A 25,439-nucleotide genomic window follows, 5' to 3' on the forward strand; every position below is an offset into this window, starting at 1 on the left:
ATTATTATTATTATTATTTTATTCAAATATTGTCTAATTGTGTCTTATTTACTATTAAACGTTTTCAAACTAAACTTGCTTACACTACCGTCTTAAATCATATTTCTATCACTGATGAAAAATATGTTGTCTTACATTAAAATTAAAAAATTTTATTAGCCTATTCTATTTATGTTTGTATGTGAACTCGAAATCAACCCCAACTTTGCTTTAAAAAGCATCACAAGATCTCCTAACCGAAGATCACTTGATCACAAACGGAAATCACATTGTGTGTATATATATGTATATATATATATATACACACACGTGATTTATTATTATTATTATTTTATTCAAATATTGTCTAATTGTGTCTTATTTACTATTAAACGTTTTCAAACTAAACTTGCTTACACTACCGTCTTAAATCATATTTCTATCACTGATGAAAAATATGTTGTCTTACATTAAAATTTTTAAATTTTATTTATCTTATTCTATTTATGTTTGCATGTGAACTCGAAATCAACCCCAACTTTGCTTTAAAAAGCATCTCCTAACCGAAGATCACATGATCACAAACGGAAATCACATTGTGTGTGTGTGTATATATATATATATATATATATACACACACGTGATTTATTATTATTATTATTAGGGCTTCATGTTAATGTTAATTGAATGTTTTTGCTTAAAAAAAGTGCATATAGCTGCTAATTGTATTTGTTGTTTGTTGATTTTCAAATATAAAACTTATTGAAATGTTTTCAGTGTGTGTATCAGTTCTTTTTGAACGTTTTCATCTAATTTTAACAAAACCGTGATAATATTGATAATTGTGATAACTTTGGTCACTATAATCGTGATATGAAATTTTCATACCGTTACATCCCTAATTTATACTAGATGTAAATCTAAAAAAAAAAATAGAAATAGAAAAATTAGGGGGGGGAAATGAGAAACTTTGCTTTGGCTACTAAATGAAATAAAATAAGTCGAACGACTAAAATGACTAAAAACACAAAAATAAACCAAAATAGGTTTTTTAAAGAAATATTAAAAAATTTTAAATAATAAAAATGGCAAAGGCATATAACAAAATTACCAAAACAAATAAATAATTAATAGTAGTTACCAACAAAATTAATAGTAAATACTATAACAGTATAATTTATACTTACGCTGTGTATTCATAGGGCAAAACAGACTCCACAGAATCCAGCCTGTTCACAAACAGCTCTATTGCTGACTGTCAAAAAGAGAAGCATCAAAGGTTATGGCAATGTTAATGTCCACAGTAATCCCTTCTTTCAGTAAAAAAAAAAGTGTGTCACTCTGAAGTTTATAATTACTGATGTGAGGGCATCTTTAAAATAACTTTATAAATGATTAGAACAAAGGGCTCAGAAAAACAACTACAATGTAAACCACAGTCCCCAACAAAAATGTCATAGGCTAGTAGAGTTGTTACTATTGTAAATATATATATATATATATATATATATATATATATTTATAGGATTAGATGTGGAAACGGAGTAAAAAGGTTTCAGAAATGATCTCGAGGATGATGGTAGTAATACATTTTCCACAGTTTCAAGCAATCAAATATATTGTTGATATGACATATGATACTTCAGTATATATATATATATATATATATATATATATATATATTTATAGGATTAGATGTGGAAACGGAGTAAAAAGGTTTCAGAAATGATCTCGAGGATGATGGTAGTAATACATTTTCCACAGTTTCAAGCAATCAAATATATTGTTGATATGACATATGATACTTCAGTATGAAAATATGAGTAGTAAATTTTGCACGCTTGTTAATGGAGTATAATGAGAATATGGAAATAAAGGGGAAAACATGTCACACCTGTTGAACCAGTTTACGTGTCTACATTGTTACCAACTACCTGCTATTCCCCTCAAGTACAGAGATAAACAGATCGTATTTAACATATTACATTACACTATTCAAAAACACTAAAAAGAATATGACGCCATGACATGAGATCAATGGGATTGATCCAATTCATTCGTGAACCACTTTTAATTCATAACCATGCGTGTGAAGGTACTTTAATTATTAATTGTTGTGCGCTCACGCTGCTTTATCTCGGTAATATTACAATGAAAAGTGAATTAGGACTGAAGCTGTCAGTCCCTAACATGATTCCTAACGTCTCCTTTTAGTGTAATACGTTATTTGATTTTTTTAGAGAACCAAGTTATTCCTTTACAGTCAAGGTCCGGTTTGAGAGAGTGACATGTGAATGAACGGAACAGCTACACTTGCATGTTCACAGACCTGCGAAAGTCCGTTTTATGGAAATACAAAGTTTTTGAACGCGACCAAATGAGCAGGTTTAGCGGTTATCTTTATCAAGGCAACAGCGTTTCCACAACTGACACCCAGCAATAGCATTTCGAGCTAGCATCACGCAGCATAGACCCCATTACAGAGAAACACGCCACATCTCGTGCATTTTAATCAAATCATGTATCATTTATATTAGCGCTTTAGTATGAACATTTACCTTGCAGTCAGGCACGTCGCTGTTTTTATCGCCCTCTTCTTTCTCACAGAAGCTAACCGGGGCCAACCCAGGAAGATAGAAACTCAACGCGTCCCGCAGCGACCCGCACACAAAAAGCAACACAATTACAACACGGACACGGTGGAACACGACCATTTTGCCTCGACCGACTAGTTAAGGATTCGGTAGCTGTATTTACATGCGTGAAATGTCGATTTGCGTGTCAGAATTCAGACATTGGTGATATCCAAGCACAAGCGCTACCGAAACTGCTGCCTGCGTAGCAGCATCTGACTCCGTCCTCAGACACGTCATCCGTCACGAACAGCATGATGGGATAGTGGAGGACTTCGACGCGGAAGACGATGGCAACATCATATACAAATCTTCAAAATGAGGTCCTTTTTAAATTAAAACTACTTGAATCTCTCATTTGGCTCCTATTTTAAATGTAACCAATATTTTAATAACCCCACTTGCATGTTTACTACTAATGTAAACCTAAAATAGATTTTTAGATGTATTTTTTTATTTACACATATTATGGATGTAATAAAGCAACATCCTGCGTCTGTAATACATTTTTATAGGTTTATAATACGGATACCACTTTAAAGCAACAAGGTTGATACACTAAACCACCTTTTCCTGTTGAATCGTGTTTTAATAAAACAGGGAATCACTGAGAACAAGAGTGCCGAGACTGATCACAAATGTTTGAAAACAAAACTGAAAAACAAGCGGAACAGAAGTTAGATGCACATCACAAATACAGTCATTTTACTGTACATCTTCAGTACCCACTGTATAACCTACAAACATTCAGCACCCGTTGTTCACACATCTGACGTTACAAAAGATCTTCTCTAAAACAAATGTAAATGACAAAAGTTCTTACGCAGTACATGGTTATCACACTTCTGGTTCAAGGTTCAAAGTTCAAGGGCTGTGAAACCTTAGATCCTAGCATCTCCACAGGCTAGTATGTCCAGTCTCTGCGGTTCTTCTGAGCTTTAGGGCAGCAATCCTCCATCAGCACTGACTTGAACAGTTTCAGTATGTGAAATGAATGGGGTTGACGGTGATCGGAGATCAGTACTTTCAACACGAGCACGATCAGGAGATGCACAGCTCTGCTGGTGTGCTCAGCTGTTGGGCTGCAGGGGCTGAATCAGGCTTCTCCTGTCCACTGGACAGGCTGGAGGCCATTTTCTTTTTAAAGAGACGTAAACTCAGTTGCATAAGTTCATTGTCCACCACTGGAGCACTGGCGTAGATCTGCTTGGTTGTGCCCTACAGGATGAGGAACACAGAAGCATTAAACCAAATACTGAATCATGCACTCATTCAATTTAAATAAAAAAATGAGTACAAAAAAATACTTAAATATACAGCAGTCTGTTAAGGACTGATAAATTCTAGACAAATATCACTCCTCACATGATTTTTTTGTAAGAAATGAATACTTAATTCAATAGAAAAGGATGCACTAAACGGATCAAAAGTGATAGTAAAGACTTTAACAAAAATATTTCAAATAAATGCATTTCTTTTGAATTTTCTATTCATCAAAAAAAAAAAAAAAAAAGAGTTGAATTTATAATTTCTACAAATATATATATATATATAAGTATATATATATAAGTATATATAGATTAATCGCATCCAAAATAAAGGTTTTGTTTGCATAATATATGTATATTTACTGTGTTTATTTATTATGTATATATAAATACACACACATACAGTATATATTTTGAAAATGTTTACATGTATATAATTATTATATTAATATATAAACATAACATATTTTTCTTAAATATACACATGTATGTGTTTGTATTTATATATACATAATAAATATACACAGATATATATATATATATATATATATTAGGGCTGTCAGTCAATTAATATTTTTAATCTAATTAGATGTGTTGATTAATCGAATTAATCGCAAAATAAATTTCACTGAAAATACTTACAAAAGATTATTTAAAGCTATTTGTGTTAAATGAGAAAGTATCAAGTAGACATTACAAATTGTAGCTTTATAAAGAAATATTTTATTTGATTCAACAATTTATTACACAAACATTTAGGCCAGGGGTAGGCAAGTTCGGTCCTAGAGAGTCACAGTCCTGCAGAGTTCAGCTCCAACCCTAATCAAACACACCTGAACAAGCTAATCAATGTCTTCAGGATTACTAAGGCTATAGGCAGGTGAGTTTTGTTTTCAGGGTTGGAGCTGAACTCTGCAGGACTGCGGCTCTCTAGGACCAAACTTGCCTACCCCTGATTTAGGCTAATGTAATGGTCTAACGTAAACTATGGAACACAAAAGAAGATAATTTGGGGAAGCATTTCAGTATTTTTTGTTCATACAATGAAAGTCATTGGTAACCAAAACAGCTTTGTTACCAACAGTCTTCAGAATACCTTCTTTTATGTTCCACAAAAGAAAGGTTTGAAATGACATGAAGGGGAGTAAATGATAACAGAATTTAAATTTTTTGGGTGAACTATCCCTTTAATGCTTTTTTTATTTTTATTATTATTATTTATTTAATTTTTGTATTAAATGATATGCTAAATAACTAAATCTGCCAGCAGGTGGCGGTAAATATCTTCATTCCATTCGTTCAAGTGGCTGATTCATTCAGGAATGAAGTAAACTCTCTTTTTATGAATGGGTCTTTGAATCATTGGTTCACACGATTCGTGCAAAACGCGGATTCATTCCGAAACGAAACACAGCTGTGTTGCTCAGAGAACCGCAACAATTCTTCTATGGCTTTAAAGGTAATTATGTTCTCTGCAAAATTGAGCAAGAACACATAATATTGTGTTTAAAATATAACACAATATCAACTTATTTACTGAACTGTTGTATAAAATCACATTTAAACTGGTGATATAAACTCGGGACAAAATCAGTAGTGTTGGGTTCGAGTCCACCCAAGTCGAGTCTGAGTCTTTAACCAATCGAGTCCGAGACAAGTCATAGTCCAAAGTCCGAGTCCAACGAATCTCTATTATTTATTAGTATCTTAACATTGTTTTAACCTTTACAACTAGAAAAACGCAATGTCCATTTAAATGTAAACCTCTATTGCATCTTGCCATTTAGATTTTTGATTAATAATTAGTGTCCTGCTTTGCTTTGCAAACTTAAAGTAATGTAACAGAAGTTATAGCAGAATTGATTTATGTACTGTGACATATTTCAGAGTGAAACAGGTTTAAGAATGTGAAAAATTAAAGACTTGACTTTATTCATCGTTAAAATAAATGAATAAATTCAAGGGTGGGGGAATCTTAGTGAATGGAACCTCAAGAGCAGGAAATGCACCTTTTATCTCAATAAAAAAAAAACAAGCTTTATATCATTTTTACAATTTTTATTAAATATGAATTTTGAATAATTAAAATTAGTTTGTGTCTGCTTATTCTACTCATCAGTGTTTGACCCATTAAAGAAGAAACCGCATTTTAATTTCTGGGTTAGACAGGGCACACACTGTGTATAAAAGCCCTACATATACTTTTCATAAGTCACAGCCAACTCACACCTGTTTTATTTTTGAATGCATTTATAGTTACATTAATTACAATAAATTACATTATGTAAGGAATAGGCTAACTGATGAAGGGCCGTTGAATTATTAGAAAATAATACGGACCCATAAAAACTATTGCCACAAAGATGTTAGAAAATGTATTTTTCTTTGAAGCTAGAAACTGCCACTATGTTTAAAAAAAATTCAATACAAAAGCAAAAAATAATAAACTAATGTAATAAAACATTCTCAAGCTTACTGAAGGCAAGTAAACAGGCTTCTACAGAAAGTAAAGGCTTCTACAGAAATAGCCTACTACTGACATTTCATGATGCAATAAATGTAAAAATAATCTTCACTGTATACATTAAATATAGATGATTCTTATTAAAGTTAATAAGTGATTCAGTCAAGAGCAGAGAGAGTGATTTTCTCTTTTTCTTTAGTTTGATTAACATTTATGACGCAGTCGGCGGCTGCAGGTTTACGCTGTTGCTTTAAGATCTGACGAATAGATCAAATATTTTGACACATCCATATTTCTCCCAACTGTTCAAGTTCACTTAAGACAAAACCGACTGCATTTAAATGAATAGTCTCCAAGACGGGCATTTTGACATAACTTTTCGTGTGTGTAGCAATAACAGAATTTAAGAGAACTCGACATTCGCACACTGACTGAGAGGCGCGTTCTGTGACCGTGCTTTCGGTGTGTGAACACAGAAACCCATCAGCTTTCAAGTACTGGACAAGGCTTAAAAACACATGCAAATACTGAATATCACTTTCGTGATAATGCATTAAGTCAGTGACATTTCCGTCAACTGTCCCTGGACTCGGTTGGACTCTGACATATTTTTCGAGTCCGAAAGGCTCGAGTCCGAGTCAAATCCAAGTAAAAATGCATCCGAGTCCGTGACAAGTCTAAGTCTTTTAAAAATTGTACTCGAGACCGGTCTCGAGTCAGAGTACCCCAACTCTAAAAATCAGCACTCATGTGATATTGCTCTCCCTGCTCGTTTAATATCGTATGATATAAATATGAGACAAAACTCATACAGGGGCATTTTTGCACCAATATCTCGAATTTTAGGAGCATTTCTGCATTTATGGAGTTGTTGCCCTGCATCATGATGAACAGGTCTGGGGCCAGTGCGTTAACTGCCTTAAAATATTTTAATTGCGTTATTTTTTCATAACTAATTAATTAAGTTAATGCGTTAAACTGACAGCCCTAATATATATATATATATGTATATGTATGTATATACATTTATATACACCCACACACACACAGTGGGGAAACATTTTTTAATTAAACAGTTCCAATGCAGCAATTCCCATTAAATTTTGACCAGATGCTGGTATTAACTGAAATCTACACAGATAAATAAATCACTATATTACAGTCCATGAAAAAAGTTGTGTAGTAAAGTGAAATGACAAGGAAAGAAAGTATTGAACACGCTGTTGAAACTGTATTAATTAATTAGTGGAAAAGTCTTTATTTGCTATGACAGCTTGAAAGTCGCTTCCTGTATGAACAAACCATAAATCTTAAATATTCTGGGGGACCCTCTTGTGAATCTTGATCTTTAGTTTCTTCCACAAATATGCTCTATTGGGTTTAAATCTGGTGATTGCCTGGGACATTCCAAAAACGTTATTTTCTTCCTCTGGGACCAATTCAGTCTCCTTATCTTATTCTAATCATCCTGGTAGATGGCAATAGATTCATCTGAAGAATTTCCCAGTACATGGCTCCACTCATCTTTCCTCAATAATATGGATTATGCCTGTACCATGTGAAGAGAAACAGCCCCATACCATGATGCTTTCACCTCCAAACTTCACTGTTGTTGGCATGGTATTTTTAGCCATCTCTGCTCCAGACACGGTTTGTGGTATTTTTGCCAAATGTTTAATTTTTGTCTTGTCAGAGCAGACTATATTCTCCCAGTAGTTCAATTTTGTGTATCAAACTTAAAATTTGCTTCAACATAGCTTATCTTCAATATTGGAGCCTTTCAGATTGAGTTTGCATGGAGGCCGTGGTGATGTAATGCATTGCCTATTGTTTTCTCTGCGACAACTGTATCTGCCTCCTAATTTTACAGGAGTGTTTTCCAAGTGGTCCTCAGCTCTTGGGCTTCTCTTCTGACTAACCATCTTGACTCCCTGATCAGAAATCCTGCGAGAAGCTCCTGTGCATAGCCAATTGATGGTGGAGTGATGTTCCTTCTACTTGCGGAAAATGGCCCCAATCATGCTTTCAGGAATATTTAGTAGTAGTGAAATCCATCGGTAGCCAGTGCATTTTTATGCAGCACAACAATTTTGTTGCACAAGAGCTCTTTGCATCATGAGATGTTTGTATACTTGCATTCAGAATAAGCCTTTTTCGAACCTATCAACATGCACTAACCAAGCTGATTCTAATTTCCCGCGGTAAGAGGTAGAACTACTTCGTGAAATCAGCTGCTGTCTTGTCTTGCCTGACCATGCCGTACTGCTTTTTCTTAGTGTATTCAATACTTTCTTCCGGTGTCATTCCACATACATTTTATTATGGATTGTAATATTAAAATGTCTTTATCTGTGTAGATTTCTTGTGTTAATACCAACATCTGGTAAGCATTTCTCAGGCAGCTTATCACATTCCAGAATAGAGCTCAATATATACAGTTTCGGAAAGCCCAGGTTATACAAAAGAAGTGCCTGTGATTAAAGACCATAAAAGCACCTTGTCGTTTTTCAGGAGCTGTCTGCGTATGGCAATGTCTCTGCGAGCACACAGCGCCTTGCAGCAAGGGCCCAGGCTCCTCAGTAGGTTGGCCCTCTCCATTCTCCTGTTGTATGCAGCCATGTTCAGAGCACCCAGATCATGCTCTAAGAGTTTATCAGCATCTATGGATAAATATGAGATTCAAGTCACTTGTTTACTAATCATGTTTGTATAACTACACTGATCCTCAAAAATTAGGTAATCGATACATATGTAGACACTAATTTGTAACAAAACTTTGCTGAAAATATTCTCACGTCTTGTGAAGTCAAAAGATGTGTTTCTAAGTAACAAATCCATTATTAAGATGATTTTAACTTCAAACCATTCCCTTAGGCTAAAATATGAGTCCTTAATCCATGATAACACTTCCTCCAGTGAAAAAGCCCATCCCCTGGTGTCCTCTCACATCAAAATTGACCCTCATATTTGTTTATAACTTGGCTTATAAATGATGCTTAATCTGAGCATATTTCTCTCCTGATTTGGACATATTACAGCAATATTATGGATAGTGGACTCATAGTTTAGCCAGAAGCAGCAGTTTGGAGATAACATCATGATGGATTTGTTTCTTAGAAACACACATCTTTTTGCTTCTCAGGATGTTAATTGATGGACTGGAGCTGTGTGGATTACTTGTGGAATTTTGATGTTTTTATCAGCTGTTTGGACATTCACTGCAGTGCAGAGAATCCATTGGTAAGCAAGCGTTGTAATGCTCAAGTTCTCCAAATCTGTTCCCATGAATTAAACTCATCTACAACTTGGATAGCCTGAGGGTATGTTTGTGTGACCTGTTTGTTTCAAACTGGAGCATTCCTTCAAAGGTAGATTTGCACATTTACCTTTAGGGTCTTCCAACTCTCTGGAACACACTTCTTTAACTCTGGCAAGCAGCTGAGGCCCAGCTAAGCGTCTGGACACTCCTGCTCTGAGCAATACAGCCCCTGGGGTGAATCGGAGCAGCGCTGCCCCAGGAGTTCTAGGCTCCTGTTTTTGCTTGGGCATCAAACTGGACCAATCTACATCAATCACATCTAGAGGCCCTGAAACAGAACATGCAAATGGCATATTATAAACAACTGGAATATGGGATAGAGGAATTTTAAGACTATGATTATATTCCTGCTTATGTCAGATTTGTTAGTGTGTGTATTATTCTGTAAAAATGAATTTAATAGAATGTACAAAAAGTTACATATGGCCAGTACTTTTTTTTTTGGCTAGATTGTCCACATTCATGGTTATAGTCACAGTGCAAACTTGATCTCCGATTATATTTTTCACAAGGGCAGTATACAAATCTGAACACATACTTAATGCAGACAACAATGAAAAACATGACAAAGGGTGGCATATGCAAATTTGCTGCCTTTGTCACTGCAGACACATGTTTGAAGTGTTCTTGACTTGAAATTACAAAAAATTCTGATTTTGTAAGACATTGGTGGGTAGACCTCAGGAGTTATGCTCCCCCAGAAGAACATTGTGTACATTTTTAAATTTAAATGCATCAATCTTGTGCACTGTGATAGCAAAGTTAGGAAATCCAAATTAAGAGCTTTTGAATGGAGTAGTAAAGAAGTCTTTTCATTGATCTGAAAAGTAGAATTAGTTGTGATAAGTGTCTCAGTCCATATTGTTGTTGCTATTAAAGGGCACCTATTATGCAAAATCCACTTTTACATGGTGTTTGGACATAAATGTGTGTTGGCAGTGTCTGAACACAACCATCTTACAATGATAAAAATTTACCCACTCCTCATTTTTTAATCCCCTTTAAACCAAGTCAGTCTCACTAGGCCTGCCGTTTTGATTCTCATGCAGTGTGACGTCACATTGTATAGGGCCGGGCCACGGGGGGTTGATTGACAGCTCTGTATTCCTATAGTTTCCGCACTCAGCGGTTCTACGCTGTCCTCCATCTTCTCCGTGCTCGAGCAGCTGTAACGTCAACAATGTCTCGCAAGCAATCTCAATGCTCTGTGTTTGGATGTAAGAATGAACATAAGAGTCTTCATTTTCACCCATTATCTGAGCTGCTAAGGATTACTGGATTACTTTCATTTTTCAAGGTAATGCGCCTCAAAATCTACATAAACACGTATATCACTCCAGACTCATTTGTGAATGTAATGTTCTTATAGTGCTTGGTGTTTTAACTGTATTTGTGTGCGTACATTAAGTATTTTTTAACTGATCAGCGCCACGCTTGTGAGATTAGTTTGCGCTGTTCGTAGCGCGGTCGCGCATATCAGTCAACTAAGCTCTGTAACATCGCGCTTTCGTCCCACTTTCAGTGCATTTGGCTTCTCATATGTACGGCTAAACACTGGTTCTCTCGCTCTGTCATGTTGTTTCTACCGGCTGTTTATTGCTGTAGATATTAATGCAGAGAGACGTATACTCCTCTTCTGGAGATGGGGCGGGAATATGCAGCTCATTTGCATTTAAAGTGATACACTCCAAAACAGCTCTTTTTTTAGACACCCCCCAAAAATGAAATTTTCCAGCTGTTATAATAAATGATCTGTTTGGTATTTTGGGCTGAAACTTCACAGACACATTCTGGGGACACCCAAGACCAATATTACATCTTGTAAAATGAGGCATAATAGGTGCCCTTTGAAGAAAAAAAATTCATGGTAAGTATATTAATTATTTTACTGTAGTAAAATTACAATATGTATGTTTTTCTTCACATTAAATCTGCAAGTTTTTGTTTTGGTGTAAAACTGCCCTTTTAAGTTTCTCTGACAACAGGTTTACAAACACTTTTCTTCACAAATTTTGCAAAATGCTTTTGCAAATATTGCCAATTTGAAAGTTCCTGGTGCACATTGCATTCATAAAAGCGTATTAAACTCACAGCTCATGCAGAGATGGCGTTCACTGTATTTACTCCAGAACTGACTATATATTTAAATCGCAGCCTTTTTAAAAAAAGCTGTTTTATAAGCGCTCTAAGCCAAATCGAGATTCAATTTTAGTTTGATTGACAGATGTTTTGCCAAAGCAATGGTGCAAAACACAAAGTAGCAGATACTATATTATTATTATTATAAGAAGTGTAAAAATATTTTCAGTTCACTGTGAAATTGTGGTGGGACAAATTAGACGGTGGCAGGCCGTTTGTTTGTGGTCTAAGTGTGTCTTCATGGGATTCTGTTTTAAATAGTGTTATGTACCAGAAATCTTTTCATCATCTTGCTGTTCGTCCCTCTTTTGACTGTCAGCCAGAATCTCGTCCAGTTCATCATCACTGATTGGCTCATACTCCTCACCACCTGAGACAGCAGACTGCGCATCATCCCCCTTTCCATCCTCCTCTTCTGAGAGACAGAACAAACACACAGTAAATTTAAACAAAATCATCTTACACATCAGGCAATAGTTTGAGAAATGGCGAGAAAAATGTCCTACCATCAAGACTATCCATTTTCGGTTCAGATGCTTCCACTTGCAGTTGTGAGTTGTCTGTTGGCTTATCTACATCCATGACGGCTTCTCTGGGCAACAGAGGCTCATACTCTCCCCTCTCCATCTTAGTTTCAGATCTGCTCTTTGGATCCCTGTGAGCCTGAAGGTCAAACGGAAGCATCCTTTCTCGTTCACGCTCACGCTCCCGTTCACTACGCTCACGATCCATTCGCTCATGTGCCAGCAGCCCTTCAGGTAAGAGTCGTTCCCTTTCACGCATCTCCCGCAAGTCTCTCTCTCTAATTGGCTCACGGTTGCCACGGAGGAGGGGCTCTCTGCCCCGCCCACTCCACTCACGAGGTTCTGGGTCCCAGTCTCGCTGTTGAGTTTGTTGATTTTGCATCTGACGGTGATCCTTTTTCTCACGCTCTCGATCCAACTGATCGCGATCTCGCTCCCGGTCACGCTCGCGGCTATCGTAGGAGCCGGCTCTGGAGCGAGCCTGAAGCTCAGACTCTGGTGAACTACGACGAGAACTGTGACTCCGGGAGTCCTGCCGGTCTGTGGAAGCCGATAAAAGTTTACGTTATGGAGAATTCAAAACTTGAAAATTACAAAAGTTACAAAAAAAAAAGTGACAACAACAACTGGTTAGGAATTATTCAACACATTATCCAGAGCACCAGAGTAAAGACACAAATATATATTTAATGGACTTATTGCATTTTGCGTTCATATTGCATTTTGAATCTTTTTTTTGTCTTGGGTGTTTCCGTGATTACAAATCTTAATGTTTAAGCATTTAATGATATTAAAGGGAATTGTGCGCTTCTAATTTTATAGCAACAGTTTGGACAGGACCCTTTTCTATTCTAACATGACAATGCCTCTGTGTATAAGGCAAGGTTCAAAAAGAAATTATTGATTCAGCCAGTGTGGAAGAACTTGACTGTAGGGGTGGGACAATATATCGATAGGGCGATATAACGTTATCCTTCTCCATCCGATACGAGAATCGATATCTGGTGCCAAATATCAATATTTTACAACAATACAATACTACAATAAGGCGCTCTAAATAGATTTCCCTGCTCCCAGCATCTAAAAATGTGTGGAAATCGCAGCCGCACCATTTCCACCTTCTTTCCAAAGCGCTCTGAGCAACCATGAACCGCGTTCTCTATGAAGATGGAGAAGCACGAGGAACCGAAGGATAAACAGTTTTCCAGCCACTGTATTAGCTTTACTGCTATATAGGCCTATATACGTTTATGGTAATGAGAACTAAAAAACTGCCCCGAAACAGCTATCAGCGTGGACCATAGGCACCGATCATGTTATTATTGCAGAGCGCTTATTCAGTAAATGAGTAGCCTAACCTCTCCGCTCAGATCGCAGGTGGATTTCCCTCATATGAGTGAGAGAGAACGCCACCGGCACGTCCAGTTTTACGTGAACAAAACTGGATGCTCTCCCTCTCTCTCAGATATTACAAGTGCGCGTTATGCAGTAGGCACAGACCGGCAGAAACATAAACCTGCACCTATGGCATGGACGACGAAAACAAAACCTCGTCAGAGCCGTAATGCTGCGCAGAAGTGTGCAGTGTGTGTGCTTGCCACGCGTCTACATTTGAAATAACGAACTGGAGCGCAAAAGAGGCAATGTGAATGGCTATTTTTTTCCCTGCATGTCATGTGTGCGGGGCTCCGTTTTTATGATGAGAGGAGAGGAAAGGTTGAGAAAACACTCCAGGTAAATTTTGAAATATACCAGGTTTATATATAAGCTATATATAAAGTTGATAAGCAGTTAAATGTGTTGGTTTACACACAAAGAAAATTGTAAGCTTTTAATAAGTCCAAGGATAAAATTATTAATTTACTTAGCATGTTAAATTAGATTTACAGAACTTTTGTGCCGTTTTCTAACCGTTTGGACTTGAATGTTTTCATAGTTAGACAGATATTGTGATGTATCATTATAGAATTATCTAGCAATATATCGATTATCGCAGAATCGCTGTATTGTGATATTATTATGCAATAATGGGATTGAATCATGAGTGTGACTTTAAAACAATACACCTGGGACTGTCCTCTTCAAAAATAACAAAGAAGGATATATATCTCTTTAATATATTATTAGCAACCAGTAAGAAGGCCATTACAAGGAAATGGCTTAAGGAAGATTCCACATATGTATGTGAATGGCAAGAAATTGTACATGATGTCTACAGTATGGAAGTGCTGATCCTTTCCTTAAGACAACAATCTACCACAATCTCATCATACTGGGGGAGGTGGTTGAAAAGAGAATATTTAATAGATGACCTATGTGTTTTTTTTCCTTCCCTCTCTCTCTCTGTTTTGCCATTTATATGAGTTTGAAGCATCCTCCCCTCCCCTCCCCCAAAAAGGGACCCTTAGATAATTTTGACTCTTAATCCATAAACTGTGTCAGATATGTAACCCTTAACATAACTTTGTATGGCAGAATCTGATCAAAATCTGAATACTCATGAATGTAGTATAAGTTATATTTGGTGACCGCTGTATGTCTATGTCTGTTATGTGTATAGGTTGTTCTTTAGAATGTATCCTTTTGATCTGTATTTGTTTGAAAAAAAGGACGAAAAAAAGAAAGTAACAAAAAAATTTTTTTTTATTTCCATCTTTGTTGCAACAGTTTTGGAAGTGTGTAAAATGTACCCATACGTACAAGTACAGCATTATTATTATTAGGGGTGCTCTGATTGATCGGCTACCGATCACTATCGGCCGATAATCACGTTGGGATGATTGATCGGCAGTCTCTTAAAAGGCCGATCTCAAAAAAAACGATCTCAAGCTGATGATGCTGCCGTGAGAGGTTTGGAACGACATGCAGCGGCACCGTCTCAGTCGTGAAATAATTATAATGCTGACGGTGAGGTACTCTTATAAAGGTAACTTATAAAGTAATTTGAAAACCTCGTGTGAGACGTAATTTCACAAACTGCGTGAGTGAATCACCGCGCGCGCTCTCTCTCTCTCAAAATATGCAATTGGCTTCAAATCACCACACATCGTGTCTGTCTATAAGTGAGCTGAACGCTGCACAGTTGACACAGGAATTGTCACTTGCACAGTTGAGGCAGTGTCACATCGTCACTAAAAAGTTAAAAAACTTTTTTATTCTTTCCAGTGTTTAACCATTCAGCGCTTGCGCGCTCTCCTGGAGATTGAGCGCTCATGCACACTGGCAGCGCACACACATAATGGCAAGTTCACACACACTCCGTTTGCAGTGCGAATGTAGTGCGTATTTTTTCCGCGTTCATGTTAACGGATTAATAAAGCGTGCACACGGTTACGGTCCGGCAATGCGTTCCAGTAGTGGCGCGTCTACTCTGCAGCAGTGCAGAGATCGTTTCCACACCGAGTCTATTGCTGCGCTGCAAGCCTGAATTAAAGTAACAGCGCATTGTTTGCTGTAAATATGAACATGGATTGACACGAAAATGTAGTAATCACCATAAATGCATATTATTAAAGTCTACGGTATTTCACAATCAACACATATGGCGTTGGCTAGTTTAAAGGAAAAGAGCTCTTTTAGATAAACAAGGCAATAATAGATGGCGCTTGTGGAGGTAGAAAAACAAAGTTCTTTATGAACCGCAGAATTGCTCGTAATAAAGATCTAAATGCAAAAGAAAGGCAGTAGAGCTGACTGTTTCTGTCAATGGTAAGTTTGTGATAACGTAAGAAAGGTAGTTTAAATGTTTTGCCAATTGCTTGAGCAACTTAATATATAAATCTAGAAGTAAATGCAAAAGTAAAAAGCATTGAATAATGTGTTGCTTATATTTATTGAGTTTAAACATGTCTGTGAAAGATTGTATTACTTTACTGTGTAAAAAAAGAATCACAATGCTGAAAAAGCATATTCAGTTTGGATTTAAAATCAAAATAATGGATAAATGTTGTTTGTGGTAAACAGCCACGGATCAGTAGCGGACTCCTGTGTGAAAGCTGCTTCCCCTCTCACAAGAGTCACCTAAGAGGAGAATTCCCCCCCTTTTCAAAAATGAAATTCAGGCCCTGAATAAATGTATAAAAATCCTGATTGGAGTATCAATAGAAATAGTTATAAATTATAAAAAGAAGGCTTTAAAAAGAACGGTATCAGTATCGGCAGATACTGCTTTCTGTGATCGGCCTCAAAAATCCTGATCGGAGCACCCCTAATTATTATTAGTTCTTATATACACCATTAAACTTAAAAGTAATATAAAATAATATATTTCTCAACAATACTAACAAAAAAGTTTCTTTGAAACACCAAGCTTTTATGAGGGGTCTCACCTGAGGAAGTACTTCGACTGGGTTCTCCTCTGCGGAGCTGATCAATCCTTGACTTCCTCTCTCCTCCCATCTGTTCACTGGCCACTGCCCTGTCCCGGTCTCTCTCCCTCTCTCGTTCTCGTTCCCTCTCTCGCTCTCTCTCCCGAGAATTGCCACCTTGCATGAGTCCTCTGCGGGACCTGAGTCCCTGAGGACCTTCATCACGGTGGGCCGACTCATTGGAGGGTGAGCGAAGTCTTCTCGAAGAAGCGCGGCTTTGGTTGCTGCCCATGCTACTGCTGCGCTGCTGCTGCATGTCTGCTTGCTGTGGTTTACGCAGCATGTGTTGCGGCAGTAACGGTTGTAAAGGAAGAGACTGTATCAGCATTGGAGGGTCAGGGAGCAGGGGGGCGATGGGGGGGTCCGTACGGTCCCGACCGCCACCGCGTGCACCCCTTCTAGGGGCACGTTCAGAGGGAAGCAGCCGCTCCGGAGGTCTATCGGATGGCAGGGAGGCAGAGGAGGTCTCGCCTCGCTCTGGTACATCCTCATCAGACCAGTCGCTGAAGTTGGCATCCATTTTAGCAGAGAGGGAACTCTGTCCAGCCGTTAAAGCCCTCTGGGAGGGAAGGTCATCCTTGTTGATGGGTGGAGGTGTGCGTGGACCTCGTCGCCTCTTGCTGAGGGGACGCTGGGCGACCAGCTCGTCCTCAGAAACATCTGACTCAGGACCTCGTGAGCGCTTGCACTTCCTTTCTAAGGCTTTCTTCTTGGCCGTCTTGCGAGGTGAGAGGAGAGCCTGGGGGGCTTCAGCTACAGAGGAAGAGGACGGGGGTTCAGGGTTACTCCTCTCCCTTACGCCAGATTCCTCCTCTTTACGGTTCTTCTTCAGATTTTTCTTCTGAGATTTAGCCTTTTTCTTCCCCTCTTCATGAACAGCTGATAAAGAGTCTCTGTCCTCTATGGAAGAAGGAGGAGGAGGAGGAGGAGGCGGCGGCGGCGTGTGGGCAGCAGTAGGGATGTCCCTCTGCTCTTTTCCTCTTCTGGAGTCAGAAATGCCTGTAGCAGAAATGTCTGGAGCGTGTTCTCCACGTCGCTCTGCTCCTCTTCCTGCTGCTCTCTCACCGCGGGAATCCACCTCCTCGTGTCGGCCACGGCTTTCTTTTTTATCCCCACTACGGTCATCATCTTTCCAGCGGTTGTGTTTATCATCGGTTAAGGAGCGGACAGGCGAGCGGGCCGTCTCTTGAGGACGAACCACTTGACTCAACAGGCGGTGCTTATCACCTGAAACAAAACCATACATGTTACGTCCGAATATTCTACATATGTGAACAATAGATCTATGAGGAGTGCTACGGAGTCTAAACATAACCTTGCACTTACCAGGGTTCGTACACATTTTTACCAATAAATTTCCATGACTTTTGAGACAATATTCATGACCTAATGTTCCATTATTTTACAATAAAAATCTGTTCAGCTTATCATAGCATATGTTAACTAAAATTAATGGCTATTAATGCTAATTGTTTGCTTTATGCTATATTTGTTTTAGTAATAAGTAGGGATGCACCAGTATCGGGCCCGATACTGAGCTCCTGTACTCGTACTCGTTAAAATGCCCCGATACCAAACGCAGATTCCACACAGCATGTAATAAGTGCCATATTCAGACAAATAAACACCAACAACAGAACAACAGAAAGGAGTTATTAGAGATTAAGGATGTCTACGAAGTATATGTATGCAATGAATATAATGTTAAACATTCAGTATTAACGCCTATATAGCTGATGTGCGCGAGCTGATAAACAAAGTGGCGAGCTTGTCGAGTGAATATACCTTTCTCACAGACATCACTGGAAAGTTTGTAGTTCGGTCGGATGTGTCAAAAACAAGTAAAACAATGCACGTTACTTAACGAGGAACCTTAGGCATACACGACTTTCTGGCCAAAGTGAATCTAGCAGCCTGTGTGAAATTCGCAAGGCTGTAGTATTCTGCACCAGTACAAATACATGCACGTGTTGCGCGTTTTGCTTGCTTGAGTGTTTCTGCATTATATGAGTGGCTTTGGAACATAAATCGCAGCACGTTTCAAATGAAAAAAAAAACGACTTCTATTTCTGAAAATATTACAGTTAGGAGATTTATAATGAGTGGTTCCCTGCATTATTACAGCAAAGCGCGTGATTACAGTACTGCAATGGAGCAGCTCTAATGCTATTAAATTAAAGATGATGTACCATAGAGCAAAAAAGGTGAACGTAACAAAAACTTGTAAAATACATTTTAATGGGCATAACTAAGTGTGATAATAACCAAAGGATATACAGTCAAACCAAAAATTATTCAGAGACCAGATATAATTTTTGATATTTTTTTTTTTACTATGGGTGCAGGACACTATAGTTCATTTATGTAAGTGAGGACAGCAAAATAAAGTAAACTGTGACAAATTATACCCACAAATTCTTCATACAGTGGACTACCAGTAAAACTGATACAAATTTGGGACCAAAAATTATTCAGACCGAGTCTGGGAAAAAAATTGAAGTTCAGGTTTGCATGAACCTGGATGACAGCATGCCCAGGAGACTACAGGCTGTCATTAAGGCTAAAGGTTGCCTGACTAAGTATTGATAGTTGTGTAAATACTGTCATACTGTCTGAATAATTTTTGGTTGATTGTAATCCATTACATACCTTTCTATCAAAATTATCTAACATTATCAAGATGAATTTGTTCTGACACGGTTCAATTCTGAGTTCTTGTCATATTTTATTACCATTTTCTAAACTATAGCGAATAAACTGTGATAATGTGAGAAATGTTGAAGGTGTCTGAATAAATTTTGGTTTGACTATCTATTTGATAAATGAAGTTAACCAACTAACATTATACATACTCTTGGTTTCTGTACCCAATATTTAAAAAATTTACAAATGCAATAAAGTACTCGGTATCGGCAAGTACCAAAAATAAGAGTATTGTATCGGGCGAGTACTGGAAAAAGTGGTATCGGTGCATCCCTAGTAATAAGTACAAGCTGCAACTGTGCCAGATGTTACTCCACATAGAGAACATATCACATCACTGAATATTATCATTTATTTAACAAATTTTAAAGTCGAAAGCAGCGGGAATGAGTAAAACTATGCAGCTTATGCACAATCCCGCACCGAAACTCCTGACCCGATTAAACAATTCTATTATACAGAGATTTGTGAAATGGATTTCCATGACTTTTCCAAAACTTTCTGGGTTTATTTATTTTTCCAAAACTTTTCCAGGCCTGGAAATTGCCGTTTTAAAATACCATGACTTTTCCAGGTTTTTCATGACCGTACAAACCCCGACTTGCTCAGTTGAACTCCTACCTTTCTCCTCAGTGCTGTTGTAACCATCACTGTCTGCAGGGCTCACATCTCGCCCTCTTTTAGGAGATGGCCGTGGACTGGGAGTGTTCTCAGCACGATGTCTCTTACGACTGTAAACAAAGCGAAAGGTAAACATTGTTGAACACCTGAGAAAATTTCTAATTTCTAATGGTTTTGATTCGTATCAAAAAACGAATGATCGAATGATACACGGATTCTTCATGTTTTTGTGGAAACTGATATTTAATTTTGATTTAATGAATAAAATTTTTTAAAGAACATTTATTTGAAATATAAATCTTTTGTAACCTTATAAATGCCCCCCCCACCCCTCAAATTATCCCTCACCCCCCCAAAGTTTTGAACATCAGTGTAAGGCCCAATCCCATTTCTACTCCTTAGCCCTTTCCCACCCATCTGTTTCGCGCGTTCACGTGAAAGGGTAGGGGTGTCTCGATTCTCTTTTGGTTGGAGGGGTATGGGGAAGGGGAAGGGCCAGATATCCCTTCAAACAAAGATTTTGTCGGGACCACACTTCAAACAAAGGGGTATGAATTATCTCAGCGTAAACCGGCTAAAGTGGCAACATGGCTGCCCGAGCGGACAAAAAGACACATAAATTTAAGCATTACTGGCATTAATAAAGATTTTAATGAAAAGTAATCATTTGTGAATCGTGAGTTCATATTTACAGTCATGTTATTCAAAGAAATGTTTGCAAAAAATCACTAAAGTTTGCTAAACGTCATATTACTGACTACACCAGGGGTGCCCAAACTCGGTCCTGGAGTGCTCTGCAGGACACCTGCCCTCAAGGACCGAGTTTGGGCACCCCCGGACTACACGATAGTGCCACAACATATTTTCATGTCTGATCAGGGCTATAACCACCATAGACATTGAGGGGGGGCTAGTTCCCCCAATAATTAGAAATCACTAAACCTTTTTCTCAAATATTGCAAATTCAAAAGAGAGAGAGAGAGATGAAAGTTGCGTGTATGTGCACCTGTGCATCTCTCTTTACAAGAGTAAGTTTACTTCAAAAACAGCTATGTTATCCTCTCGTTGCTGGAAAGTATAATGTAGAGATTCAATATTTAAACCGTTATTAATAAAAATCGTGGGGCAGCGTTGACAAGTTTCTTTGCTCCTGGATGTGTGAGCTGCACGATCTCTGATATGTGTGTGTGTGTGTGTCAGTAAGAAGCTTCATTAGTATAGAACGGTAAGGCTCTAATGCACACCAGTATAGGTGTGTGTATTGTAGGAGCTAGACGACATATGATGACGTGTAATGGTACAGTAGTGGTGTCAAAATTCTTAGGGGAGTATTTTCACCCCTACCCCTTGACACTCTGTTTCAAGGGACAAGGGGAAGGAAGGGATAGGCGAGGGGTAGGGGAAGGAGTATAAAATAGAATTGGGATTGGGCCTAAATGTACGGCCAGCTGAACAATATCATGAAATATCCTGCTTTATTAGGTGATTTCAGAGCTTCTAGCTTTCAATCTATGGGTATACATCTAGCTCTCTATCACCATATATATTAAAATGAATACTGAAGTCCATAGAACAATCTTTTATACACTCTACAGCTAAGTTGCGAGACAGCGCTGTGTTTAATGGTGTTTAAGAGATTTAATTTATTGGTCCCAATTGATATTGTATACATGCATGCTTAGTATGTCCCATAGTTTTACATTTCAATTAACTTTGGAGTCAATTGCTCAGTGCTTTAAAGTTATTCTTTAAAAAGAGTAAAGGCACTATTGCCTACTGTACATTGCAATGTACAAATGACTGATTTTAGTTTTAGTGTTTTATTTTTTTAATGTACTCAAAATATACAAATTTAAATTAAAAAGAGATTGTCCGTAAAAATGACCAACAACACTGGAGCACTTACGTGTTCTTTCTCTCTTCATGAGCATCTCGAGCGGAGCGGTCATCTCTTGAATCATCTTTTCTTTCCCGCCTCTCTTCCCTCCCTTTTTCTCTCTCATCCCACTCCCTCTGCCGTTCTCTCTCTCTTTGCTCCCGTTCCCTCTCCTTCCTCTCTCGTTCCCTTTCTTTCTCCCGCTCTTCTCGCTCCCTTTCCCGCTCCTCTCTTTCTCTTTCCCGCTCTCTTTCTCTCTCCTCCCTCTCCCTCTCTCGTTCTCTTTCACGCTCTCTCTCCCGCTCCCTCTCCCTGGCTCTTTCACGCTCTCTTTCAGCCTCTCTTTCCCGTTCTTTCTCCCTCTCTCTCTCCTTCTCTCTTTCCCGTTCCCGCTCTCTTTCTCTATCCCTGTCCTTCTCTCTCTCACGGGTCCGGTCATCTCGTCTGTCATCCCCCCGATCATTCCTTCGATCATCTCGTCTCTCTTCACGCTCAAGGTCCTCACTGCGGTTTTGCTGGCGGACAGGAGAAGGCGCTCTTTGTTCTGTTGAACAAAAATAGATCAATAACACCAAACGTTGCTCTCTATGTCCTGTGATGTGAAACAAATTGTTCACAGGCTTGTGCATCCCATTTAAAGTTTCCTGAAGTGAAACAATGTAAATTTCTGTCTGTTTCTTAGACAAAGCTACTGAATGGCTTCAGAAGACTTGAACTATCACAAACAAGTCATAGTTACTATTTTTAATGGTACTTTTTGTGGCTTTTTTTGTCATTTTAGGAGCTTGACAGACAAACTGTATTTCTATACTTGGAGCTACATGAGCATTTCTCACAAATCTCCTTTAGAATCTCACAGAAAATATAACAGCAGGCAGGTTTGAAGCAACATTAGGGAGAGTAAAAAAAAAAAATTTTTTTAAATCACAATTCATTTAATTTCAGGAAAAAAAGCATAATGCTGTGGTATACTGGGGAGAAGACAAAAGACAGTTTTTGAATGGATGGCAATGGAGGAGATTCTTCAGTACGCTGAAAAAAAACTGCTTTTGTGAGGAAACTAATCTTCAACATGTTTGTCACTAAAAATCATTTTAAATTGACCTATTTTTGGAGTTTACACACACACAAAACAAGTGTTTTGTGAGAAGTCACAGACAATTGACCTTACGATAAATGATTGCCAGCCCAAACAGCCAATCAAATTGCTGTGCTGTTGCTATCTGCCATTTTGTCTTTCAAGCTTACCGGACACAAATCCTTTTTTTTACAAGATTGCTTTACTATGGTAAAAAGTTGTTGCGTCAAATGCAATTTGGATATGTAATTTCATTCATTGCATTCCAGAAATCTTATATTAAAAAAAAGACTATATTAATGACGTTTGTGTGTGTTTGGGCAGTTTTCATTAACACTAGATCCAATTTAGGCGATTACATGGAGTTTTATATGGCAGTATGCCTCACCGCCAGAATATTTAAGGAGGAAATTTGGTTTATTTTCTCTGTAAATCTCTATCTGCCATTAGAGAGAACATCTGTGTATTAAAATGCCAAAAGGCAAATGAAAAATGAAAAGCCAAAAAAGCTTCATCCAAGATATATGTGCGTCTGTTAATTTCATTTTATGCCTGGATTTATTTTTATCTGACACACAGAAGCATGCTGAACAGATAGACCTGTTGTGAACATCTCTGTGCTCTTTTTTATAGTATCCATGAACGGTGATTGACTGTCATACTCAGTCATCTCTGACAGTACTTTAATGGCATCAAGGCATGATTGGTTTGGTTATAAAGGCACAGGTGATCCAAGTTGAGGGTTACTCTAGATTAGAGGTCTGCTACCCGACCCGAGCCCGACGGGTCCCGAAATACTTTTGGGTTTCGGGTCCGGGTTAGCGTTTAATGAATAGCTTTGGGTTCGGGTCGGGTTTATAACTAAACTAAAACTATATGCAGTAGCCTAGGCTACGCTGCTTTCATAGACGCACGCACACACATTATAGCGCACGACAACACAGCAAGTAAACTTTTATTAGTAAAATAGCTTCGACAGGCACTGACTCGCAACTTTATATTTCTCTGCAATGAGGGGGTAAAATCGCTGTTTTTGAAGTAACTAAGCCTCATTGCTTGTAGAGAGAGGCAACTTTCATCCCTCTCTCTCTCGCTCGCTAATTCAAATAAATGATATAATTAATTAATTTAAATAAATGCGATCTTACCGCACTGCATCTCTGTGTCTGATTTAAAGCAGGCCGAATGCTAACGAGCCTTAACTGATGAAAATGACCATAATTTGCACAATGGAAGAATTATCGTCTTGTTGTATACAACCATTCAAAAACTCGGCAGAATTTATGTGACTGAGGCACCTGATGTTCATAAACTTTCAGAACTGGTAATTGTTTTTTCTTTTGCCTCGTGAACTGGCCGAGCCTTAATAATTCTGTTTCTTTACATGTATTTGTTAACTGACCATTGCATGCAATCGTGAAATACAGCATTTTTAAAAATTTTTAATTGGCTATTCATTGTGGAAAAAAAAAAAAAAAAGATGTCGGGTTCGGGCTCTAAATTTAACTGTGCCGCTCGGGTCAGGCTGGGTCAGACGATCGCGGGTACGGGTCGGGTTCGGGCTTCAGTTTAAAGCCTGTGCAGACCTCTACTCTAGAGCCACTAAGGTTGCTATCTCCCAATAATAAGAACACCTCTTGCTTATCAGTCACCTCTTTCTCTATTGTCACGGCGGTCTCTTTCTGCATGTCCTCCCCGTCGTTCATCTCTGGGCTGTTCTCCTCTCTGTCTGTCATTATCGTAGCGATCACGATCAGTGTTTCTCTCTGAGCTCCTCTCTCTCAGACCACTGCTGCGGGACTCCCAGCTGTCATGCCCACTAGCACTGCTAGTGTCAGCCTGAGACGCTCTACCACCACGAGCAGAAACTGAAACACAAAATTCATCACAAATTTCCCAAAATTTTAAATTCATGTTTCAAGCTCTTATATTATAGCAATCCTCCTAAGATGCAATTAATAAATGATACATTTTATGAAAAGTACAATTTGCTTAGATTTTTACTAGCATTTTCCAAGTTTCCTCTAGCTTTTTATGCTTTAAAGTGGTATGTTTGATGTTCTGAATTTTTAAACAGCAAAAGTAAATCAGCAACAGATAGTGCTGATTAGGGCTGTGCGATTAATCGAGATCGCGATTTGAGACGTTGCGATTTAATCGCAAAGCCTGCGATGTGAACGCGATATTACTCTGTTCCAGAGCATATGCAAGCGCATCTGGCAATATGGATGAGGCTTGACGCACACGCGCAACCTGTGTCGACTCGCCTGGCTCTGCGTTAAAAATGAATGTAAATGTAAAATGTTCAGTCTAACTGCTTGCTAATTTCACTTGGATGAAATTAAACATTCAGCACATTTTCCACTTGTTCTTAAAATGAATAAATCAATGTAATGCTTTAATAATTGACTTAAGAAATACAGTTCTTTATCTATTAAAAAATAAACAAATATTTTCTGTGAAATTCA

General features: G+C 38.1%; 2 protein-coding genes across 2 annotated transcripts in view; both read right to left on the minus strand.

Moving 5' to 3' along the window:
- Positions 1–2,862, minus strand: part of LOC107588853 (transmembrane 9 superfamily member 2-like) — a 35,682-nt gene extending 32,820 nt beyond the window's left edge. Inside the window, exons 1-2 of the mRNA XM_016277094.1 lie at positions 2,538–2,862; positions 1,167–1,234 (exon numbers count right to left, since the gene is read on the minus strand). Of these exons, the coding sequence (XP_016132580.1) occupies positions 1,167–1,234; positions 2,538–2,693 (224 nt within the window). The 5' untranslated portion in view covers positions 2,694–2,862. The remainder of the gene's footprint in view (positions 1–1,166; positions 1,235–2,537) is intronic.
- Positions 2,863–3,120: 258 nt separating this feature from the next.
- The window catches only part of LOC107588823 (zinc finger CCCH domain-containing protein 13-like), a 35,523-nt gene continuing 13,204 nt past the window's right edge, over positions 3,121–25,439 (minus strand). The window contains exons 13-21 of the mRNA XM_016277043.1: positions 24,624–24,839; positions 21,924–22,437; positions 20,018–20,127; positions 16,655–17,920; positions 12,309–12,866; positions 12,074–12,217; positions 9,731–9,931; positions 8,841–9,004; positions 3,121–3,830 (exon numbers count right to left, since the gene is read on the minus strand). Coding sequence (XP_016132529.1) covers positions 3,654–3,830; positions 8,841–9,004; positions 9,731–9,931; positions 12,074–12,217; positions 12,309–12,866; positions 16,655–17,920; positions 20,018–20,127; positions 21,924–22,437; positions 24,624–24,839 — 3,350 coding nt within the window. The 3' untranslated portion in view covers positions 3,121–3,653. The remainder of the gene's footprint in view (positions 3,831–8,840; positions 9,005–9,730; positions 9,932–12,073; positions 12,218–12,308; positions 12,867–16,654; positions 17,921–20,017; positions 20,128–21,923; positions 22,438–24,623; positions 24,840–25,439) is intronic.

The sequence above is a fragment of the Sinocyclocheilus grahami genome, unplaced genomic scaffold, assembly GCF_001515645.1.
Source record: "Sinocyclocheilus grahami isolate Dianchi unplaced genomic scaffold, SAMN03320097.WGS_v1.1 scaffold108.1, whole genome shotgun sequence".
In the NCBI taxonomy this organism is placed as follows: Eukaryota; Metazoa; Chordata; class Actinopteri; order Cypriniformes; family Cyprinidae; genus Sinocyclocheilus; species Sinocyclocheilus grahami.